Raw genomic sequence first — 17,176 nt, 5'->3', positions numbered from 1 at the left:
CCATTAAAAAAATTACTTTCTGGGTATTTTGGAGGGGGGCTTGGGGGCATGCAAATGAAACTGAACTCTCATGCCTGAGCTCTAATGTCCAGTAGAGTTAAATGGACAGTGGAACTTCTCAACACATCCAGCATCTATCAGCATAAGAACTGAAGTCTACGTATCATTCTTCTTCTCTGATGTGAGCAACAGCAACGATATCCAGAATCTGAACCAATACATGGCGTTATCATCTCTATAACTGAGCTATTCCCGTTTAATAACCACCTCTGAAGGTTGTACGTAGCTCAGTCACAAACACATTCAACTGTGACATACGATTTATTTGGCTTGTTTCATAAAAAATATTAAAACACTGTTTACACACAGATTCAGACGAAATGACATATATTCAACATTACAGACAATAAAAAACAGAGCACATCTAAAATGATAATGATATTAAAAATAATGTTGCATTTTCTCTACACTCTCGAGGCTGGTGTATTCGCTATTTACTGTGCCTTCAGGAAAGCTACTCTCTTCAAGACACTGCCTTCTCCATACTTCACATTAAGCTGCTCCAGCTCAGATGAGTCAGTTGAAAGGAGGATTTCATCATCCTGCTTAGTCCAGATGGGCCCGTGTACTTTAGGATCGTAGCCTTCAAGCAAATATAATCGTGCCGTAGTCACATTGCCACTGGCTTTCAGAAGTGCCTTCATTACCTCTACCAAGTCTTTCTTAGACTCCTGCATCAGGTTAACTATGTGTTGCTTCGTCTCCAACAAGTCCTGAGAGAGAGGTTCGCTCTGAGAGGAGTGGGTGAGGTCTTCTTGGGATTCCTGGTCAAATATGAACATGTGGGCATTGGAGGTCACAGGACCTGCAGCATTGCTCGGACCGGGACCATCATCCACGGGTCCCGAGGTGTTTTGGGCTTGTGTTGCCTGCTGTTTTGCATTGCAATTTTCAGCTTCCTGTTCCCTTACAGCCTTTTCACGTGCCGCCATAATCTGACACTCATCTGTTTCCGAGTTAACAGATGAGGTCCTGCTCAGAGGCCGATCGTCTTGACTGTCATCATCAAGCTGTGAACAGACAACGGAAAAGAAAATATTAGAAACTGGCAAGTCCCTCTTTGCAGGGATGTAAATAAATCTCTGACCTAACGATCCAGTTCAATGGATTTCTTAGTTTAATTAAGCAATTTGGTTCAATTATGTCACTACAATTCAAGGGTTTAACTTTAAAGGAGTTTATGTACCAAAAACAGTCATGATTCATTTTTATTAGACTTCATTTCAGCCTCGTCATCCCTTAGAATTAAACAGACTTTGTTACTGTGCCTTTCTGTAAATGAGCTCCGTTCTGACTGGTTGATCTGTATTGTGCCTCATTTAAAAGGCAGTCCTGGCTGAAACACTCAGTACCTCAATAGAAATGGGCGGGGCTTAAATGGTGTTGGCTGAATTGGAAAAGGACTGGCAGCTGAGAAAATCTGAATTAAATAGCTATTTATCTGGGCAGTAAAAGCTTATTTATCTCAAGAAAACACTATGACATCTCATGAACAAAGAGCTTTTGTGTCATTTGCAGGTCCCCCTCTAGAAAATCTCATTTTTTAATGGTCAATTTATTAGATTCCAAATGGACATGCAAGCAAGCAAAATTTATTTATATAGCGCTTTTTACAACAGGTGTTGTCACAAAGCAGCTTTACAAAACAATCAGTATTACAGAGAGAAGAGAAAAGAAGAAAGAAAATCCGGGTCCGAGCCCCCATGAGCAAACCAGCGGCGACATGCTGTTCATACATTTTTTGTCCATGTCAAGGAATCATCGTTTTTGGTCTCACCTGCATATTGCTCTTACCAAAAAATGGTAATAAAATGTTTAAAACTTTAGACTGAAATTCTTTTGCTTTGACTGACCCTATAACTTAATTACGCTTATTATACACTTTGATGGTTCTTCAAGGGCTTTTTACTAAAGAGAACGGCTCCGTAAAAAACTATGACCACTCAAAAAATCCTTCTTTGAGTTTCTTTATATCATAAGCGTGTTCTTCTGATTGATGGAGAATGTCTATATAGAACCTTTTTTTTTCCAAAAATGGTTCTATGTAGCAACCAAAGGGGTTCTTTTGTTGTTATGATGTCAATCTTGGAACAACAGAAGAACCCTTTTCAGTGCTATATAGATTCCTGTTTAAAAAGCTACTGTATAGAACCATCAATAGCACATTTATGCACATTCATGCACATTTTGCTTCAGTCTGAGGAACAAATTCATAATGCAAAACCCCTTCAATCACGCAAAGGGTTCTTTGAGTGTCCATGGTTCTACACAGAACTATTTTCTGTACTAAAGAACCCTTGAAGAATCATCTTTTTCAATAGTGTATGAAAATAAATGAGGGAACATTCCATTTTGTCATTATAAGAGTTACTTATTTTACACCGCAAAGTATTTTACTAGTAGTGATCAAATGGAAAAACACTTTATTTAAATGGCATTCGGGGCATGTTTTTAATGAGTCAGTGCATAAAAACATACCTGTTTTGAATGTACATGAGGAATATGGACTTCTCACTGTTTATTCTGGGTGGATTCATTGACTCGGCCATGTGGTGGCTGCACGTTAGCCTGGCTAGCTCTCACTGCGAGTTGGTTACATGCTTTGAAATAGTGCTACATTGTAGTAGCCATCAAGAGAAGTATTACAATAATATAGCAGTGAATTCTGTGACTTTGGGAACACAAAATGATGAGCAGAAGCAAGTCCAAATGACCTGTTACCCATATTACTTTGGGCCCTGCTCTCTTATGAAATGTAGACATGAAACAATAAGCCAAACTTTTGAACTTATTAGCAGTTCAAAACAGATGCATATGAATCTCTGCAGCCTTTCAGATTAAAGCATCATGCATGCCTACATGCTTATTACTTTGTTGTGCAGTAGCACACGGCCGGCTTTCAAGTGCATAGCTGCCTTTAGCAGTAAGTGAACAGCTCATTTCTCTGTGGAGGTGTTGATGTTACCATCTGAGAGTCCTCAAATTCTCTGGCAGCTCTCTCGAGTATGCCAAGCTTCCTTCCGTGAGTTCTAGATGGTTTTTGTCTGGTCTCAGTAGGAGTAGTCAGCTGATCATTTGGTCCTAAATAAATAAATAATAAAAAAGTAAAAAACAAAGACAAAAAGATGTTGTTTTTTAAAAGAACACAAGGGCTGCAGCAGATGTAGCAGATCACAATGCAAAATAAGACATACATATTATATCAAAGTAAGGCAGCAATGCATTCAAAGACATCTAAGGCAGAAAAAGCTTTAAGTGACAGCCAAAGAAATCGTGCACAATAAGCAGACTGTACATGTGAAAATACCACGATTCACATTCAGCAGAGGAGTTTGAGAAAAAGACTGCAGAAGCTACACAACTACAAAATGTGCAGTTTGTAAGACGTCATTTGTTCTGAACAAATATCAATGGTTTTCACACCTTTTAATAACGCTTTGGCCAGTAAATAATGACCACACTGTCTTACATTGGCTAAGTTGTGGTTTCTAATTCCAGATTCCAATGAATTAAAGAGGAATTCCAAATATTACAAATATTTCAAAATTCCCTCAAAACTGAATGGTTATTAAAAGGGTTATAAATGGTTATGAAGTAAACAACAAAAGTAAAAAAAAATACTGCTGCACTGTAAGTTGCTGCAGGTGCATTACAGCAAAAAAAATTAACCACAGAGCAGCGATGATGGCAAGACACTGAAACGTTTGCTCAGAGCGTGTCTCTATTTAGTGGAATAAAAAAGGGTTTGCTAGACTTGTCTTAGAATGTTTGCAATTTTTGGCCGAGACATTGATTTACAGTAGCTTCAACAACTGTTTTTGGGCTAATTTTTAATGTTTATATCCTTTTTGAAATTTTAGACCAACCTATCTTCTTCATTTGCACAGTTTTTTGTCTTTTTGTCCCCGTTCGAACATATATGCCACTCTGGCCCCTCCAGACAACAAATTTCAGGACCCCTGCTCTAAAAGCTGTCACAGAAAGTTATTACAGGTATTTTAACATCATCATTATTACACATGAAAACTCAGAAAACACTGGCTGTTTCAGACATTAAATACAATGGCTATGTTTGTGTTGTAGACATGGGAACCCCTGGTTCCTATCACCACCACTGAATAGAAAATTGGAGTAAGTTTCTCTACAATTAACCATTTCATATCAAACCACTTTGAATGACTGTTTACATCTTAATGTTTGAACTGAATTATGCAGAAGTGTGGAAAAATCTGTGCAACTTCCCTTTAAGAGTCTTACAGCTACGTTCTTTATTGTACTGGCACAACATTTCATTGCCCTTTTAGTCAAAGTCAAAGCAAACAAATTACCATCGGTTGTCTCCTTCTCAGTCACATCCTGGTCCATTCTAGATCTTTTAGGTGAGACTTCAGGCTGCCCGTTGTCTTGTTGGCACAGCTGCTGCTCAAACGATGATTCCTGGTCTGGCTTATCACCACTAGCTTCTTTCTCAAATTCATCACTTGGGGCAAGAGTTTGGTTCCTCTCTGAGCTGGGACGCTGAGGGGAGCTGCTTTTTTCAGGTGAAGACTGTGGATCTGACTGGCGTGTTGGTGTGTCTGCCATCACACATTGAACATCAGGGCTGATTTGTGTGGCATCTGAATCACAGGACGAAGTCACTGGGGTTTTCTTGGCATCCTTCTTTCGAGGTGACGTCTGAGAGACATTATCCTCAGATGAACTTTCCTTCAAGGGCAGAACTTTCTTCTTTTTCCCAGGGCTTTTGTCTGTCAGCTTATGCTGTAAGTGTTTCAGAAACCTATCCTTCATGGACTGCCAGGTGTGTGCGGTGACACCCTCTTGCTCCATTTGCTGCCACACACGGTTTCCTTTGGCTTCATATCGTCGCTTGGAAATGAAATTCAAAATGGCAGCGTCATCTTCCAACGAGTAACCCAAGCGCCTGCTGCCTCGCTGTTGCCGTAAAGCTGCCCTCGTTCGAACAGGCTGCAAATTCCTGAACCTGTACTGCTCTATATCCAACTGCTGGTTCTGCAGAACACACTCATGGATGTACTGAGTGGAAATGTAGAACTGACTAGCGCCGTCCGCAACAGGATGGATCTCTCCAGGATCTGCCAACAGGATGGCACTGGACTCCTGAGTCCGGCACAGGACGCCTCCACCCTTTGCTATTAAAGGCTGGAGCTGCGTTTTGGTGGGACCAGGCCTGATAAAGAAGCGCATCGGTTCGCCGTTTTTGTTTAGGAATAGGACTGGTGATGTAGCTGAAGACTCCCCTTTAACAGCTGACATTGTGCAGTTTGGACCTGAAAAACATAAGCGCTCATTTTCAATCTCTCTTTTGGTAATATGGATAAAAACAGACAAATATTGTAGATGAGGTGGGCAACAAGGCATCACTTTCAGTGGTGGGTAGTAACAAGTTAAGGAGTTACAAGAACTCTCCTGAGTATTTTCTAATCATGCAACACTTTTACTTCTACTAAAGTACATTAGTGAGTAAAGAAATCTACTTTTTAGTCTGTTTATTCCTTTCTTGTGTTTAATTTCATGATGTTTTGTTGGAGACAACATCTTTGCTGCTTTGTAAATGGTTACACCTCTGAGGTAACACTTTATTTGGATGGTCCACTGTAGATGTTTTGCAAATGCTCAGTATGTCTTTAACATTCAACTAAATATCTATTAACTACAGAGTCCTGCTTGGGACATCCTGTAGAAATAAAAATAATGTGTGGCCTTAGTAAGGCGTGGGAATGAGATGATTAAGTCGTGACCATGAGTTAGTAAGGCATGGGAATGAGATCGCAGCTTAGTAAGTCGTGGCTACGTATTAGGATCTCGTTCCTACGCTGTACTGAGTCGTGGCCATGAATGAATTATCTCATTTCCACGCCTTACTAAGTCGTGACCATGCATTATTTTTTATTGCTACACGAAGTCACCAGTGGGTCTCTGTCATTAACTGCAACTTGACGTGAAGTTGAGCGTTATTTGGATGGTTCACTGCAGATGCTTTGAAAATGCTCAGTCTGTCTTTAAGTAACGCTCAACTAAATATCAATTAAATATAACAAAACTTCAAATTCAGTGGCAAAGAGTTTATTAAATCTATTCCTGGCCCTAAACCTAAGCTTAACCTTAACCTCAAGACCAAACCTACACCTACTCCTAACCCTAACCATGCTGTTGTTGATAATCAACTGAACATCACCAGAAAGTCTCTTAGTGATTTAGGCATCTGTAGAGCATCTATAGGGGACCATCTAAATAAAGTGTGACCTAAAGTATTATTAATAATTATTACATTTGTTTTAACTTATTATAAAAACAGAAAAATACAGCCAAACAAATTTCATTTCCTATGACAACAGGTGCACCGCAGTCGTGTACGTTCCTCAGTACTAAAGTAGATTTTCGACCTCATACTTTTGTACTTCTATTCAAGACGTTTTTTGGGAATGTAGTTTTATTTGAGTCATCGTTTTAATGTATTTTTTATTGTATTAGTACTTTTATTTGAGGAGTGTGTGGATTTACTATGGATTTTTACTCCTCAACCCACCTCTGACTATCATATTGTGATAAATTATGCCACATTATATATTTCTAAGCATTTCATCAGTATTCAAAAACATTGACTGCATTTTTTCATTATAAAGAGAGCATAACTGTTACTGTTTAACTGGATTTAGTGCAGAGTGTGTAAAACACTTAATCTTTTTTGTGGGGATCTTTACACTGCTGGGTCAATCCATCTGTTTAATCTTATCAAACCTCAAAACTAAATACTGTAATTAATCTCGTGAAAACGTTTTCAAGTATCGTGATACTATTTTGGCATTATCGCTTTTCCCCTGTCACTTTCACAGCTTTTTCTCAATCATACCTTCAAAGCACAAATCAAATAAATGAACAAACTCACTGGCCACTTCATGAATTACACACAACTTGTATCTGCACTCACTGTCCATGTTATCAGGAACCCTTTACCATACAGGCGTGCTCTGTAACTCATATAGTTCTGATAGGTTATACTAATTCTGGTTCTCTGTACCTTTTGTCAGGCACCCTTTACCCAGTTCATCAATGGTCAGGGCCCCACAGGACCACCACAGAGCAGGTATTATTTGGGTGGTGGTTCATTCTCAGAAATGCAGTGAGACTAAGACAGTAGTGAAATGTTATTGAGTGAAGCTGCTGGACTTTTTAAACACCTCACTATCACTCCTGGGCTGACAATAGTCTGCCAACTGAAATATCCAGTCAACAGCATCCTGTGGCCAGAAACTGACCAAGGACAAGACGCCCACACTGCCGTCTCTAACATCACAAATCTACAAAGTGGGTAAACAGGTAAGGCGTGTCTAATAGAGCGGACAGTAAAGGTACACGCTGTTTAAAAATTCCCGAAAACTGCTGTTGTGTCTGATCCACTCGTCCCATGTGAGTCACCGCTGTGCTGAGAATGATCTGCCACCCAAACCCAAATGTGGGAGCACTGACCTCTGATAAACAAAGTAAAGGGCAGCTAACAAAGTATCAGAGAAACAGGTGGACTACGGTCTGTAACTGTAGAATTAATTAACAAAGTGCTCCTATATGGTAAGTGGAGCTGATAAACTAAACAAAGACTGTACAAAGTAATAAAACTAATAAAGCGACTGTACTTCCAATTGTCAACACTGAGAGCTAACAGGCCCTAAAGACAAAACGGCTAAAAACAAGCTTAGGAAATGATCCATGAAATGAAACGATGAATTAACGTTTAAAACCTCAGACAGATGTTTTAACCCCACTTTTCAGGACGAGGCTGAAGTATTCGTATTCGGCAGCTTCTCGCCCGAATTTCCCGTTCCACCTTAAATGGTGCAACACTTGGGTTACGCTAGTTAGGTTCCAACATACTCCGGCGCCAGGATGTAACTGCTGCACCATTTAAGGTGGAACGAGTTTTCAGTTTTCAAAACATGAACGTACTTTACTGTAAGCATAATAGTTTGGTTAAGTCCATTCATGTGTCATACTAGTTAAATATAATACGCTTTGAAAACTATAAACCAATGAAGCAAATAACGTTAGTGGCGTTAATGCGCTCCTCAAATCTAACAACTGTAGCTAACGTTAGCCTGGCGTTAGCAGTGAACGCTAAACAAACTGGCTAAAATGTTTAATATACAGACAACTTCGGCAAATATCAGACATTCCAGAAATTCCTCCTTAAAATATCTACTGTTAACATAATGCGAAACAGATATAAAAGTAAACTACCAGGAGCAGCAGCGGTTTACACACCGAGCCAAATACCTTTGTTTTTGTTTTGGGACGCGGCGAGTGCGACGGTTTTGAGTCTGCGTGTGAACTAAAACACTACGACTTCAGTTTCTAAAGTAAAAGTCCCGTTTCTGGAATCACATGTGAGTGCTACGCACAATGTAAACAAATTAGGGTATAAATATAATTTACGTTATAGACATTGTAAACATAGCGCTATATGTATTATTGTTATTAACAACAACAACAACAATAATAATAATAATAATAATAATAGTCTTTCTTCACAGAGCCCTTCTCATACCAGTGGTCAAAGTGCTTTGCAACAGTAACAGAAGAAATAAAGAGAAATGATTAAATGATTCCATTAAAGGCGTCTAAGGCAGACATATCAAATTGAAAAAATGAAAACTAAAAGAGATGTAGAATTTGAATTAAACATTAAGCTGAAGATATTTCTTTAGAGTGTGCACTGAGCTTGACTGTCTAATAAAATGTTAAATTGAGTTCTACACTTTAGAAGCGTACTAACAAAAAAAAAGGCTCCTTTCTGTGTTTTAAACAATGTGTCTGCAGTGGGTCCGTATCTGCAGATACAACGTCACATGAGGGAACAGACAGACAATCTGTGACGTAAGTGCTTTTAGGTCATTTAGAGCCTTAAAAACTAGTAGCAGAACTTTAAAATCTATCCTGAAAGATACAGGTAGCCAGTGAAGCTCTTTCAAAACGGGGTTGATGTGGGCTCTCTTTGTTAGGTTTTTAGGTTTGTTTTTAACGTGTGCACTGACGGATTTCGCCAAGCACAAGAACTTGTATTTTGAAGAAAGGGCCGCCATGGTCTTTGCCTACTGTTCACTGATGACGCCGTAGTCACAGAAAGCGAACTTTTGGCGGGAAGGTGTGGTTGGCGGGTAATCCAGATCCAAGGAGTAAAAACCCTCCCCAGGATTTTGTTCCAACTGCTTGACTTCTCTGATTTGCTCAACCCAACGGCAAATGTGTTCAGGCAGTTGGAGCAAAATCCTGGGGAGGGTTTTTTTTTCTTTGGACCTGGATTACCCGCCTCTAGGTGGTAGTATAATCAGTCCGTGGCTTCCTACTGTACTGAATTGATAATCATCGATTCATTATCTACTATATACAGCATACAATAAAAACAATGAAATAAAAACAAAATCCCAAAATTTTACGCTGCTACACTGACGCTGAACCGTGTGCTGCACTGGGTCGGTATGACCAACAGGTCAAAACCAGCTCTAAACAAAGTGACTGCTGGGCCCTGATTGGTGCTCTTTCCTTTTGACATGTTACGTTTTTATACACACAGAAACCAAAAGGAACAACAGATTTCACAAAATGGAAAAACTTCAGTAAAGTACAGATACATGAAAAAACTACTTAAGTACAGTAATCAATTACATTTACTTAGTTACCGTCCAACACTGATAACATTAAGTGATACTTTTTTAATCCCACAAACGGGGAAATTCCACCTCTGCATTTAACCCATCTGTGAAGTGAAACACCACATGCACACTAGTGAACACACACACTAGGGAGCAGTGAGCACACTTGCCCAGAGCGGTGGGCAGCCCTATCCACGGCACCCAGGGAGCAGTTGGGGGTTAGGTGTCTTGCTCAGGGACACCTCAGTCATGTGCTTGTCGGCACTGGGGATCGAATCTGCAACCTTCCGGTCACGAGGCTAGTTCCCTAACCTCCAGCCCACGACTGCCCCATTACACTAGCTTTTCTTACAAAACATTTCATAAATATAGTTTATAGATAGAAAACACTTTTTTGAAAATGCTTTGTGACGGACTTTTAGAAATAGTTTTTGAAATGTATTTATAACATTATACTATGTTTTGTTACTGAAATAGTCAATTTTATTACATTTTTAGCTTATTAAAAGGGGTACGATGCATCCTCATGGGCCGACTTTGAGCTGCCTTGTTTTAAACTCCGGACGTCTGGTTCCTATCATTATCGCTGTGAACAATTCTAACTTATTTCATTTATTTTTTTTTTTAGAATTGAACATTTTAAAAATAAGGGTAAAATTCCCCTTTAATGTTATCAGTGCTACCACATTTGTAGAGCTGCAATGATGTGTTTTGACCACAAGATGGGCTAATTTGCACATTTTTAATCTGAATTTTGGGCCTGGTTTGCATTGTGATATAAGCAAAGCGTTAAATTTAATTTACGTTGTGAACGTTTACAGCACTGATAAGATGCCACTGCTCTAAATGATAAGTCTATTCATCAGAAATGAGCGGTGGGGTCAGACAAAGCTGTTATTATTAGCCACAGTCCAGAGCAAATCAGATTAAAGTTACAGTGCAGCAGTGCCATTAGACGTCAACCACAAGTGAACCTCAAAGAAAAGAAAAACAAGTTCATTTTCTAGAATTTATGGTCACAGATGCGCAGGAGAACACCGTGTACCAGTAAACCAATACAGGCACTGGAAGACTGACTTTTCTTCCAGGCAGAAAATGATTGTGAATGAGTCGGCTGCAAATCACTGTGGGTTAAAAGTGTCTCTTGAGATTCACTTCGTTAACTTTGATGAATGAGTCTTAATGGGAAAAGCTGAGAGCGTTCCTGAGTCAACAAGGAATCGTGCAGTTTTTCATCCTGTTATAGATCATCGTTTGGGGACTGTTTACCACACATTAAAAAAACAAGCCCTATTCATAAGAGCATTCCTAACATATTAAGTTAAATAAATGGACTCTGTGGGAGGACTGAACATGCCAGCGCTTAACTAAATGGTGTTGGGCTGGGAAAATGAATGCTACCCTGAGTAAACAGAAAACAGATTAGTCAGTAATAGGCCATGATTACATAAATATAACAGCTGCATTGAATCATGTTAACCTTATGAGATACGTACTTGTGCCTTCCACCTTTGTATCTCTAATACTGTCCATTTCTTTATATATTTCATGGTTAAATTCATCCCACAATACAACCTCTGTCATTCCTGTGAACTGAAAATGTGCTAAATGTCTAAATAATTGAGGTTGCTTTATTCAAATAAAGGCAGGATAGGGCTTTTTTCATTGTGCCAGTACAACGATGCTCATAGATTTAAGATTAAGGGGGAAAAAAGATAATATTTTTTCCAAATTTCCAGAGGTCCCAAATCCGAATGAGGAGTTCTTCGTTAGCGTCCGACTAATTTTGAAGTCAGGTGGAAATTAAAGCTTCCCTTTTTTCAGTTGATTCGGTTGATGTTCCTGGTCACATTGAGCACATTTTATCATATCATTCAAATGACAAAATGCATCTATAAGTATTTTCTTGTAATCTCATCAAGATGTGATGACTTTTAAGCTGCCTCAAGAAGCTCTTCTCTTTTTTCTTTAAATACATCACGGTGCACTCTTGAATGCTGCATTCTGACAGCCTAATGTAAAAGCAATGTGAGACATTAGCCAGTTTGGCACTTGTATCTACCAAGTAGGCCAACCCTCTTTTTCACAGGCCTAATTAAAAATGTATTTCTGTATTTGCTGTTGCTTTAAAAGTAACATTTCACCTTCTCTAATGTTGTGGTTCCTCCTGTCTTGCTTTACTGGTAACGGCATTTGGCTGGCACTCTTATCCAGAGCGAATTACAGTTTGATCAATTCACACAGGTGGGCGAAGTTGGTGTTAGGAGTCTTGCCCAAGGACTCTTATTGGTATAGTGTAGGGGCGTAGAAGACAGAGGTGTTTACTACATTACACCAATCACATTCACCTTAACGTCCCAGTAGTCCTGTGGTCGTCACAGGAACACAAGGTCATAGCAGGTCCTATTTCTCATTTGTTCCCCTTATGTTTTGGTCAAGGCGCGTATCAATGCAGACTCCTACAGAAAATTCCTTGAGATGAAGGCGAGGACTAATCAGGTTGAACTGGTTTGTTTACAGATGTCTGACCAACATGGCAGAGAAGAATATTCAGGTATGAGTGCTGCCCATTCGACGGACTGGTGACCTGTCCAGGATGTACCCTGCCTTCAGCTCAGTGACTGCCGGGATAGGCTCCAGCTCTCCCCACGACCCATAAGGATAATCGGTTTAGAAGATGTGTCTGTGTATGTGAGTTAAAGTGCGTTTGTTTATGGTAATTTACATTGTCATTAAACTGCCTTAAGCTTGTCATCAAGATTTAGCCACTGTAGATGTGTAAAAATATGCCAATTAATATTTCTCTGCAGAGGAGCTAACTAGCTCTTTTAAAAAAGTGTGATCACATAATGTTGCCAGGCACGTGCTTTAAAAGCTAGCACCCTCAAGGACTCGAAGGTGCAGGAGGACAGTAGGGTTTAGGCCACCTTTTGAGTTTGGAATGGCTATATTAATAATTCATATTATTTAATATACAATGATCACACATATAACACAGATTTCGCTGCTGTCGGAAGAAAACCTTGTATCTCCAAAACAGTAACTTCACAGGAGAAGGAAAAAACATACTTCACTTTCAATGTAAGTCAATGGAACCAGAATTTTCCAATGTCATTTTGGGTCATTTCCTTTAGGCCATTCATCATAAAATTTACAAACAGTGTAAAGAGTAACAGATACTTTCGAATTATGTCAAAAACTGAAAAATGCCAAAAATGGAGATACAAGGTTTTCTTCCGACAGCAACGATTTAAACATTACACTAAATATATTGATGCATTAAAATGTGCTTTTAAATGTTCTATTAAATATTTCAAGAATTCTATGAAAAAGAACTGAAAATGATATGCTGCAATGATATGTATCTGCCTTAAAATTACTTCTAAAATGTGAGAAATACTGGATATGAATTCATGTGAATTGATCCTTCTTCCCAAGTTTAGGTCGTTATTAGCACAAGCTGTAAAGAAATGGAATCTGAAAGCTGTGAAGTTGTACAGGACTAATGTATTATCAGCGTTTTGTATGTTTATCTGCAAACAGATTGCTTTTATTTTTATTTAAAACATTGATGCCAAATTTCCAGCAATTCCAAGCTTTGGAATGGTAGTGTGTCACATGACCACAGTTCTCATTCTACATTCCAAAATATCCCCAAAGTCAAGAGTCACACAATAAACAGTGGAGTGCTGCTTTAATAAAGATTTGTACATGATGAGGTCAGAGATATTTCAAGTCTAATAGGTCCCGGTCACACATTCTCTTTCATGCAGTGGTATCGATGCAGCCATTTTAGGCCTGCATACCCCTCTTTATAGCCAGTCTGCATTCTTGAAATACAGCAGACCACCAAGTCTATTAATCAGCGCGATCAGAATCACCCGGTTCAAGAGTTTGGTGGTTGGGTTTTGATTGCGAGCCTATGATAACACCGCCTTCCCTGCCCTACCAGCCTCACTGAGAGCTTTTCCTATACAAAACATAACAGGCCAGGGCCAACTCCCCCAGCTGGTCTAGCGATCATGTCTGGACCGGCACTCTGAAGCCTTTCAGTTGCCGCTGGAGACAAAGGTGGCCTGTGCGCGGGCATGTTGACTTTGGCCACGCGCTCGCCGGGCTGCAGCTTCTCTTTGGCTTCACCTGTTAGAGCTAACGGGAATAGCATAGCAGCACTGAGGCCACATAGCTGCTTGCTAGCATCAAAGGGACAGAATAACCTCACAGTAGCTGTAGGTGTGTTTAGGTTGAAATCCTATATGCTCGGGCAGTCGTGGGCTGGCGGTTAGGGAACTGGCCCTGTGACTGGAAGGTTGCCGGTTTGATCCCCAGTGCCGACAGTCCATGACTGAGGTGTCCTTGAGCAAGACACCTAACCCCCAATTGCTCACCGGGCACCATGGATAGGGCTGCCCACCACTCTGGGCAAGTGTGCTCACTGCCCCTGTGTGTGTGTGCACTCACTAGTGTGTATGTGGTGTTTCACTTTACGGATGGGTTAAATGCAGAGGTGGAATTTCCCCGTTCGTGGGATTAAAAAAGTATCACTTAACTTTAATAGGAATAACACAGTAACATTGAGGCCACATAGTCGTTTGCTGTCGGAGTAAAACCTCGCATCTCCATTTTTGCTGTTTTTCAGTTTTTGATATAATTTGAAAATACCTGTTGTCCTTTGTATGTATTTGTATGTTCTCCAGATTTGATGAGTGAAAGAAAAGGTCCGCATTGTCACACTAGGGCTTGTTAGTAAGCCCAGTTTTTAGTTTCACAGGATAAAACGGCATTTCTCAGTCAAAGAAAAGCAGCCATGGGCTGAAGACTGTGTGGAATTTGGCTGGTCTGATAAGGTTGATGATCAAAGTCTTCACAGCGAAATCCTCAGTGTTCAATGAGCACCTGCAGCGTTTATGTAAGTCCTGTAAGAGTAGTTTAAACACTGTGGGAGTCAGTTCAGTGCATTACGTGTTATTTGAAAGCTGTGGTTGTTATTCAGACACACTAGTAAGACTGAATTCAGCACTGTTGCTTAAACAGGATAACACTGTCGGTACTAATTCAGCACCTTAATGTCAACAACCTTTTTCCCCTTCATTTGCTTTAGATGACTCTCTTTTAAAAGACAACTGTCTTGTTTTCCTGTAATTTTCTATTAAAATGTAATGATTTTTGCCCCTCCCCTAAAACGTCTTCAGAGTTTTAATTAATCCCTGCGCACCAGCAGCTGGGAAGACTATTAATATCAATTATTAATAATAATATCAGACCAATAATATCATGTTTTACCTCCCCCTCCTGTCATCTAGCACAGACGTCGGAAACCCAAATGTTAAGAAGAGCCATTTTGTACTTTCAAAAACTTTCAAAAATCAAACCACCAGGGGAGCCACAACATTTTATGTCCTTTTGATTGCAGTAGCGCTTTACCATGCTTTTCTCACATCTCTGACAGGAGGCTTTTCCTCAAAGGTAGATCAGTTTCTTGTAAAAACGTCCCATAAACATTCAACTTTTTACGAGGCTGGAGGCTTCTCATTCTCCAGCTTCTTGATCAAATTTCCCATTCCTCCTTAAATGGTGCAGTAGTCACATTCATTTAAGGTGGAATGAGAGAATTCGCACAAGAAGCTGTGAGAAACTTCAGCTTTGTGACTTTTTAGTGTCGAACAGTTTCTCATTGCGGATTAATCATATCAGGAAACCAAGTGGAGTGATTATAAATGCAAATAAGTTCATTTGTCTCCAAATTATCAATGTTCGTCTTAAATCTTTCCATTTGCCTTTTCGTTAGCTACTAGCTGGGTGAGAGTGTTTTCTGTGTTGCTATGGTGACCAGCAGTCTGTATGGCAAACTTCAGGGTTAACGGGTGAATTGGCAGATATTGGTAACATTAACTGCAGCGCTTGAGACCGTCTATTGCTTTCGGGTGAAATTTATGGAAAACGTAAAAAGTTCACGCTACAGTGATGTTATATCATGAAAGTAGGGCATTTAAATAGAAGCATGCAGTGGTGATTTCCTCATCTCAAACAATTTACCGAAACAAAAGTCAACAGCAGTGGTGGGTACACCCCAACAAAAAATGTCAATGTCTCAATAACTTGAACATCAATTACAGCTTGATAGCGACGTCTCATGCTGTTCACAAGTCGACTTATTGTCTGCTGAGGCACGGCATCCCACTCTTCTTGAAGGGCGGCCCTCAGGTCATTGAGGTTCTGGGGTACAGAGTTACGAACCTCTACATGATGACTCAGCTGATCCCATAGGTTTTCTATGACATTAAGGTCTGGAGAAAGTGCAGGCCGCTCCATTTGAGGTACCCCAGTCTCCAGCAGCCGTTCCCTAATGATGCGACCTCGGTGAGCTGGAGCATTGTCATCCATGAAGATGAAATCAGGCCTGTGTTGTTCATGCTGAGGCACACAGACTGGATTAATGATGTTATTCAGTAGTATGGGCCACTGGGTCACTGTACCATTCACAAAGTGTAGGGCAGTTCTGTATTGACTAGACACACCTGCCCACACTGTAACACCACCACCACCACCTTGCTGTTAAGCTCCTTGTCAGAGAACAGCAAGTTGTGCAAAATGAACTGAAACACTGAACAGTTGGACATGTGCATTCAAAAGTTTAGAGAAGGTCACATTAAGTTCACCTGTAAAGGTTAGAGTGCATTTTAGGTTCATCCTGCAATTTCACCCAAACGCCAAGTATCCCTGACTTTTTGATGATTAGAAATTCAGCACATTTATTAAATCAAATTTGACAGGACTGATTTAATTGGATGACACAGAGAACGTCTTTGTCACGCCCACATGCGGCCAGCTGAGAGGGGGAAAGCGTTCACGTCCATCAAGGCGCCGGAGCAGTGTCCATGTACCGTAAGCATTGGCTCTATCATCAGATCTTGAATTCAAACTCTGGGGATGCTACAGCCATCCGTGGCCAGGAGTCCAAAAGAGCACAAGTGTCCTCTCTTTATCTGGGTGGGTTGAACAGAACTGGTGGTTAACGTTCTCCTGCAAGTGCATTCAGCTGTTCAATGATGTTGCATTAGTGGCTGTTCAAAAAGATGAGTTGGCGCTTTACAGGCCTTGTGCTTCTAGCACCGGTGATATTGCATGACTGGGGGAGTCCTAACTAGTAGGTGGAATTGGATGCAACTCATTTGGAGTGGAAATTGGAATGTGGAAACTGCATGTCCTTCTCCAAAACTTAAAAAAATTTATAGCCTTGTTGCTTTTAGAGGCATTAAACACTTCACACATCTGCTCCCATTTCTTCCATTTGCTGTAAACAACTCTGACTCGTCAAGTCTTTTCAGAAAGATTTCCCATGAAAATACTTCAGAATTATGTAGAAATCTGGGGAAAAACTAGTGCAAATTCCTTAAACAGGGCCGTTTCACTGTTAATGAAAGACTTAAGGAATTCAAGACTCTACA

At 40.1% G+C, this 17,176-nt stretch overlaps 1 protein-coding gene across 3 annotated transcripts; it reads right to left on the bottom strand.

Annotated features, from left to right (window-relative positions):
• Positions 1–302: 302 nt before the first annotated feature.
• Positions 303–8,439, bottom strand: LOC108431599 (telomeric repeat binding factor 2, interacting protein). 3 transcript variants are annotated; one of them, XM_017704854.2, is made up of 4 exons: positions 8,353–8,439; positions 4,389–5,351; positions 3,026–3,141; positions 303–1,070 (listed from the first exon to the last, which is right to left on the bottom strand). In XM_017704854.2, exons 2-4 carry the CDS (start codon positions 5,335–5,337, stop codon positions 495–497), a joined length of 1,641 nt encoding a protein of 546 aa, XP_017560343.1. In that variant the 5' UTR covers positions 5,338–5,351; positions 8,353–8,439; the 3' UTR covers positions 303–494. The 3 variants fall into 3 exon arrangements, with proteins under 3 accessions (XP_017560343.1, XP_017560342.1, XP_017560344.1); XM_017704853.2 differs by having other exon boundaries at positions 8,317–8,401; XM_017704855.2 differs by having other exon boundaries at positions 8,341–8,394.
• Between the last annotated feature and the right edge of the window lie 8,737 nt (positions 8,440–17,176).

This window comes from Pygocentrus nattereri, chromosome 21, assembly GCF_015220715.1.
Source record: "Pygocentrus nattereri isolate fPygNat1 chromosome 21, fPygNat1.pri, whole genome shotgun sequence".
Lineage (NCBI taxonomy): Eukaryota > Metazoa > Chordata > Actinopteri > Characiformes > Serrasalmidae > Pygocentrus > Pygocentrus nattereri.
The sequence above is the reverse complement of the archived record's forward strand: the minus strand, read 5'-3'. Positions and strand labels throughout refer to the sequence as shown.

What these genes read in the sequence shown, in the direction of transcription:
- LOC108431599 (XM_017704854.2), bottom strand. Translation starts at nt 5,337, where the DNA reads ATGTCAGCTGTTAAAGGGGAGTCTTCAGCTACATCACCAGTCCTATTC. An exon ending in TGAGAAGGAGACAACCGATG is followed by an intron (nt 3,142 to 4,388) that starts GTAATTTGTTTG and finishes TTATTTATTTAG; the next exon opens with GACCAAATGATCAGCTGACT. An exon ending in AATTTGAGGACTCTCAGATG is followed by an intron (nt 1,071 to 3,025) that starts GTAACATCAACA and finishes GTCTGTTCACAG; the next exon opens with CTTGATGATGACAGTCAAGA.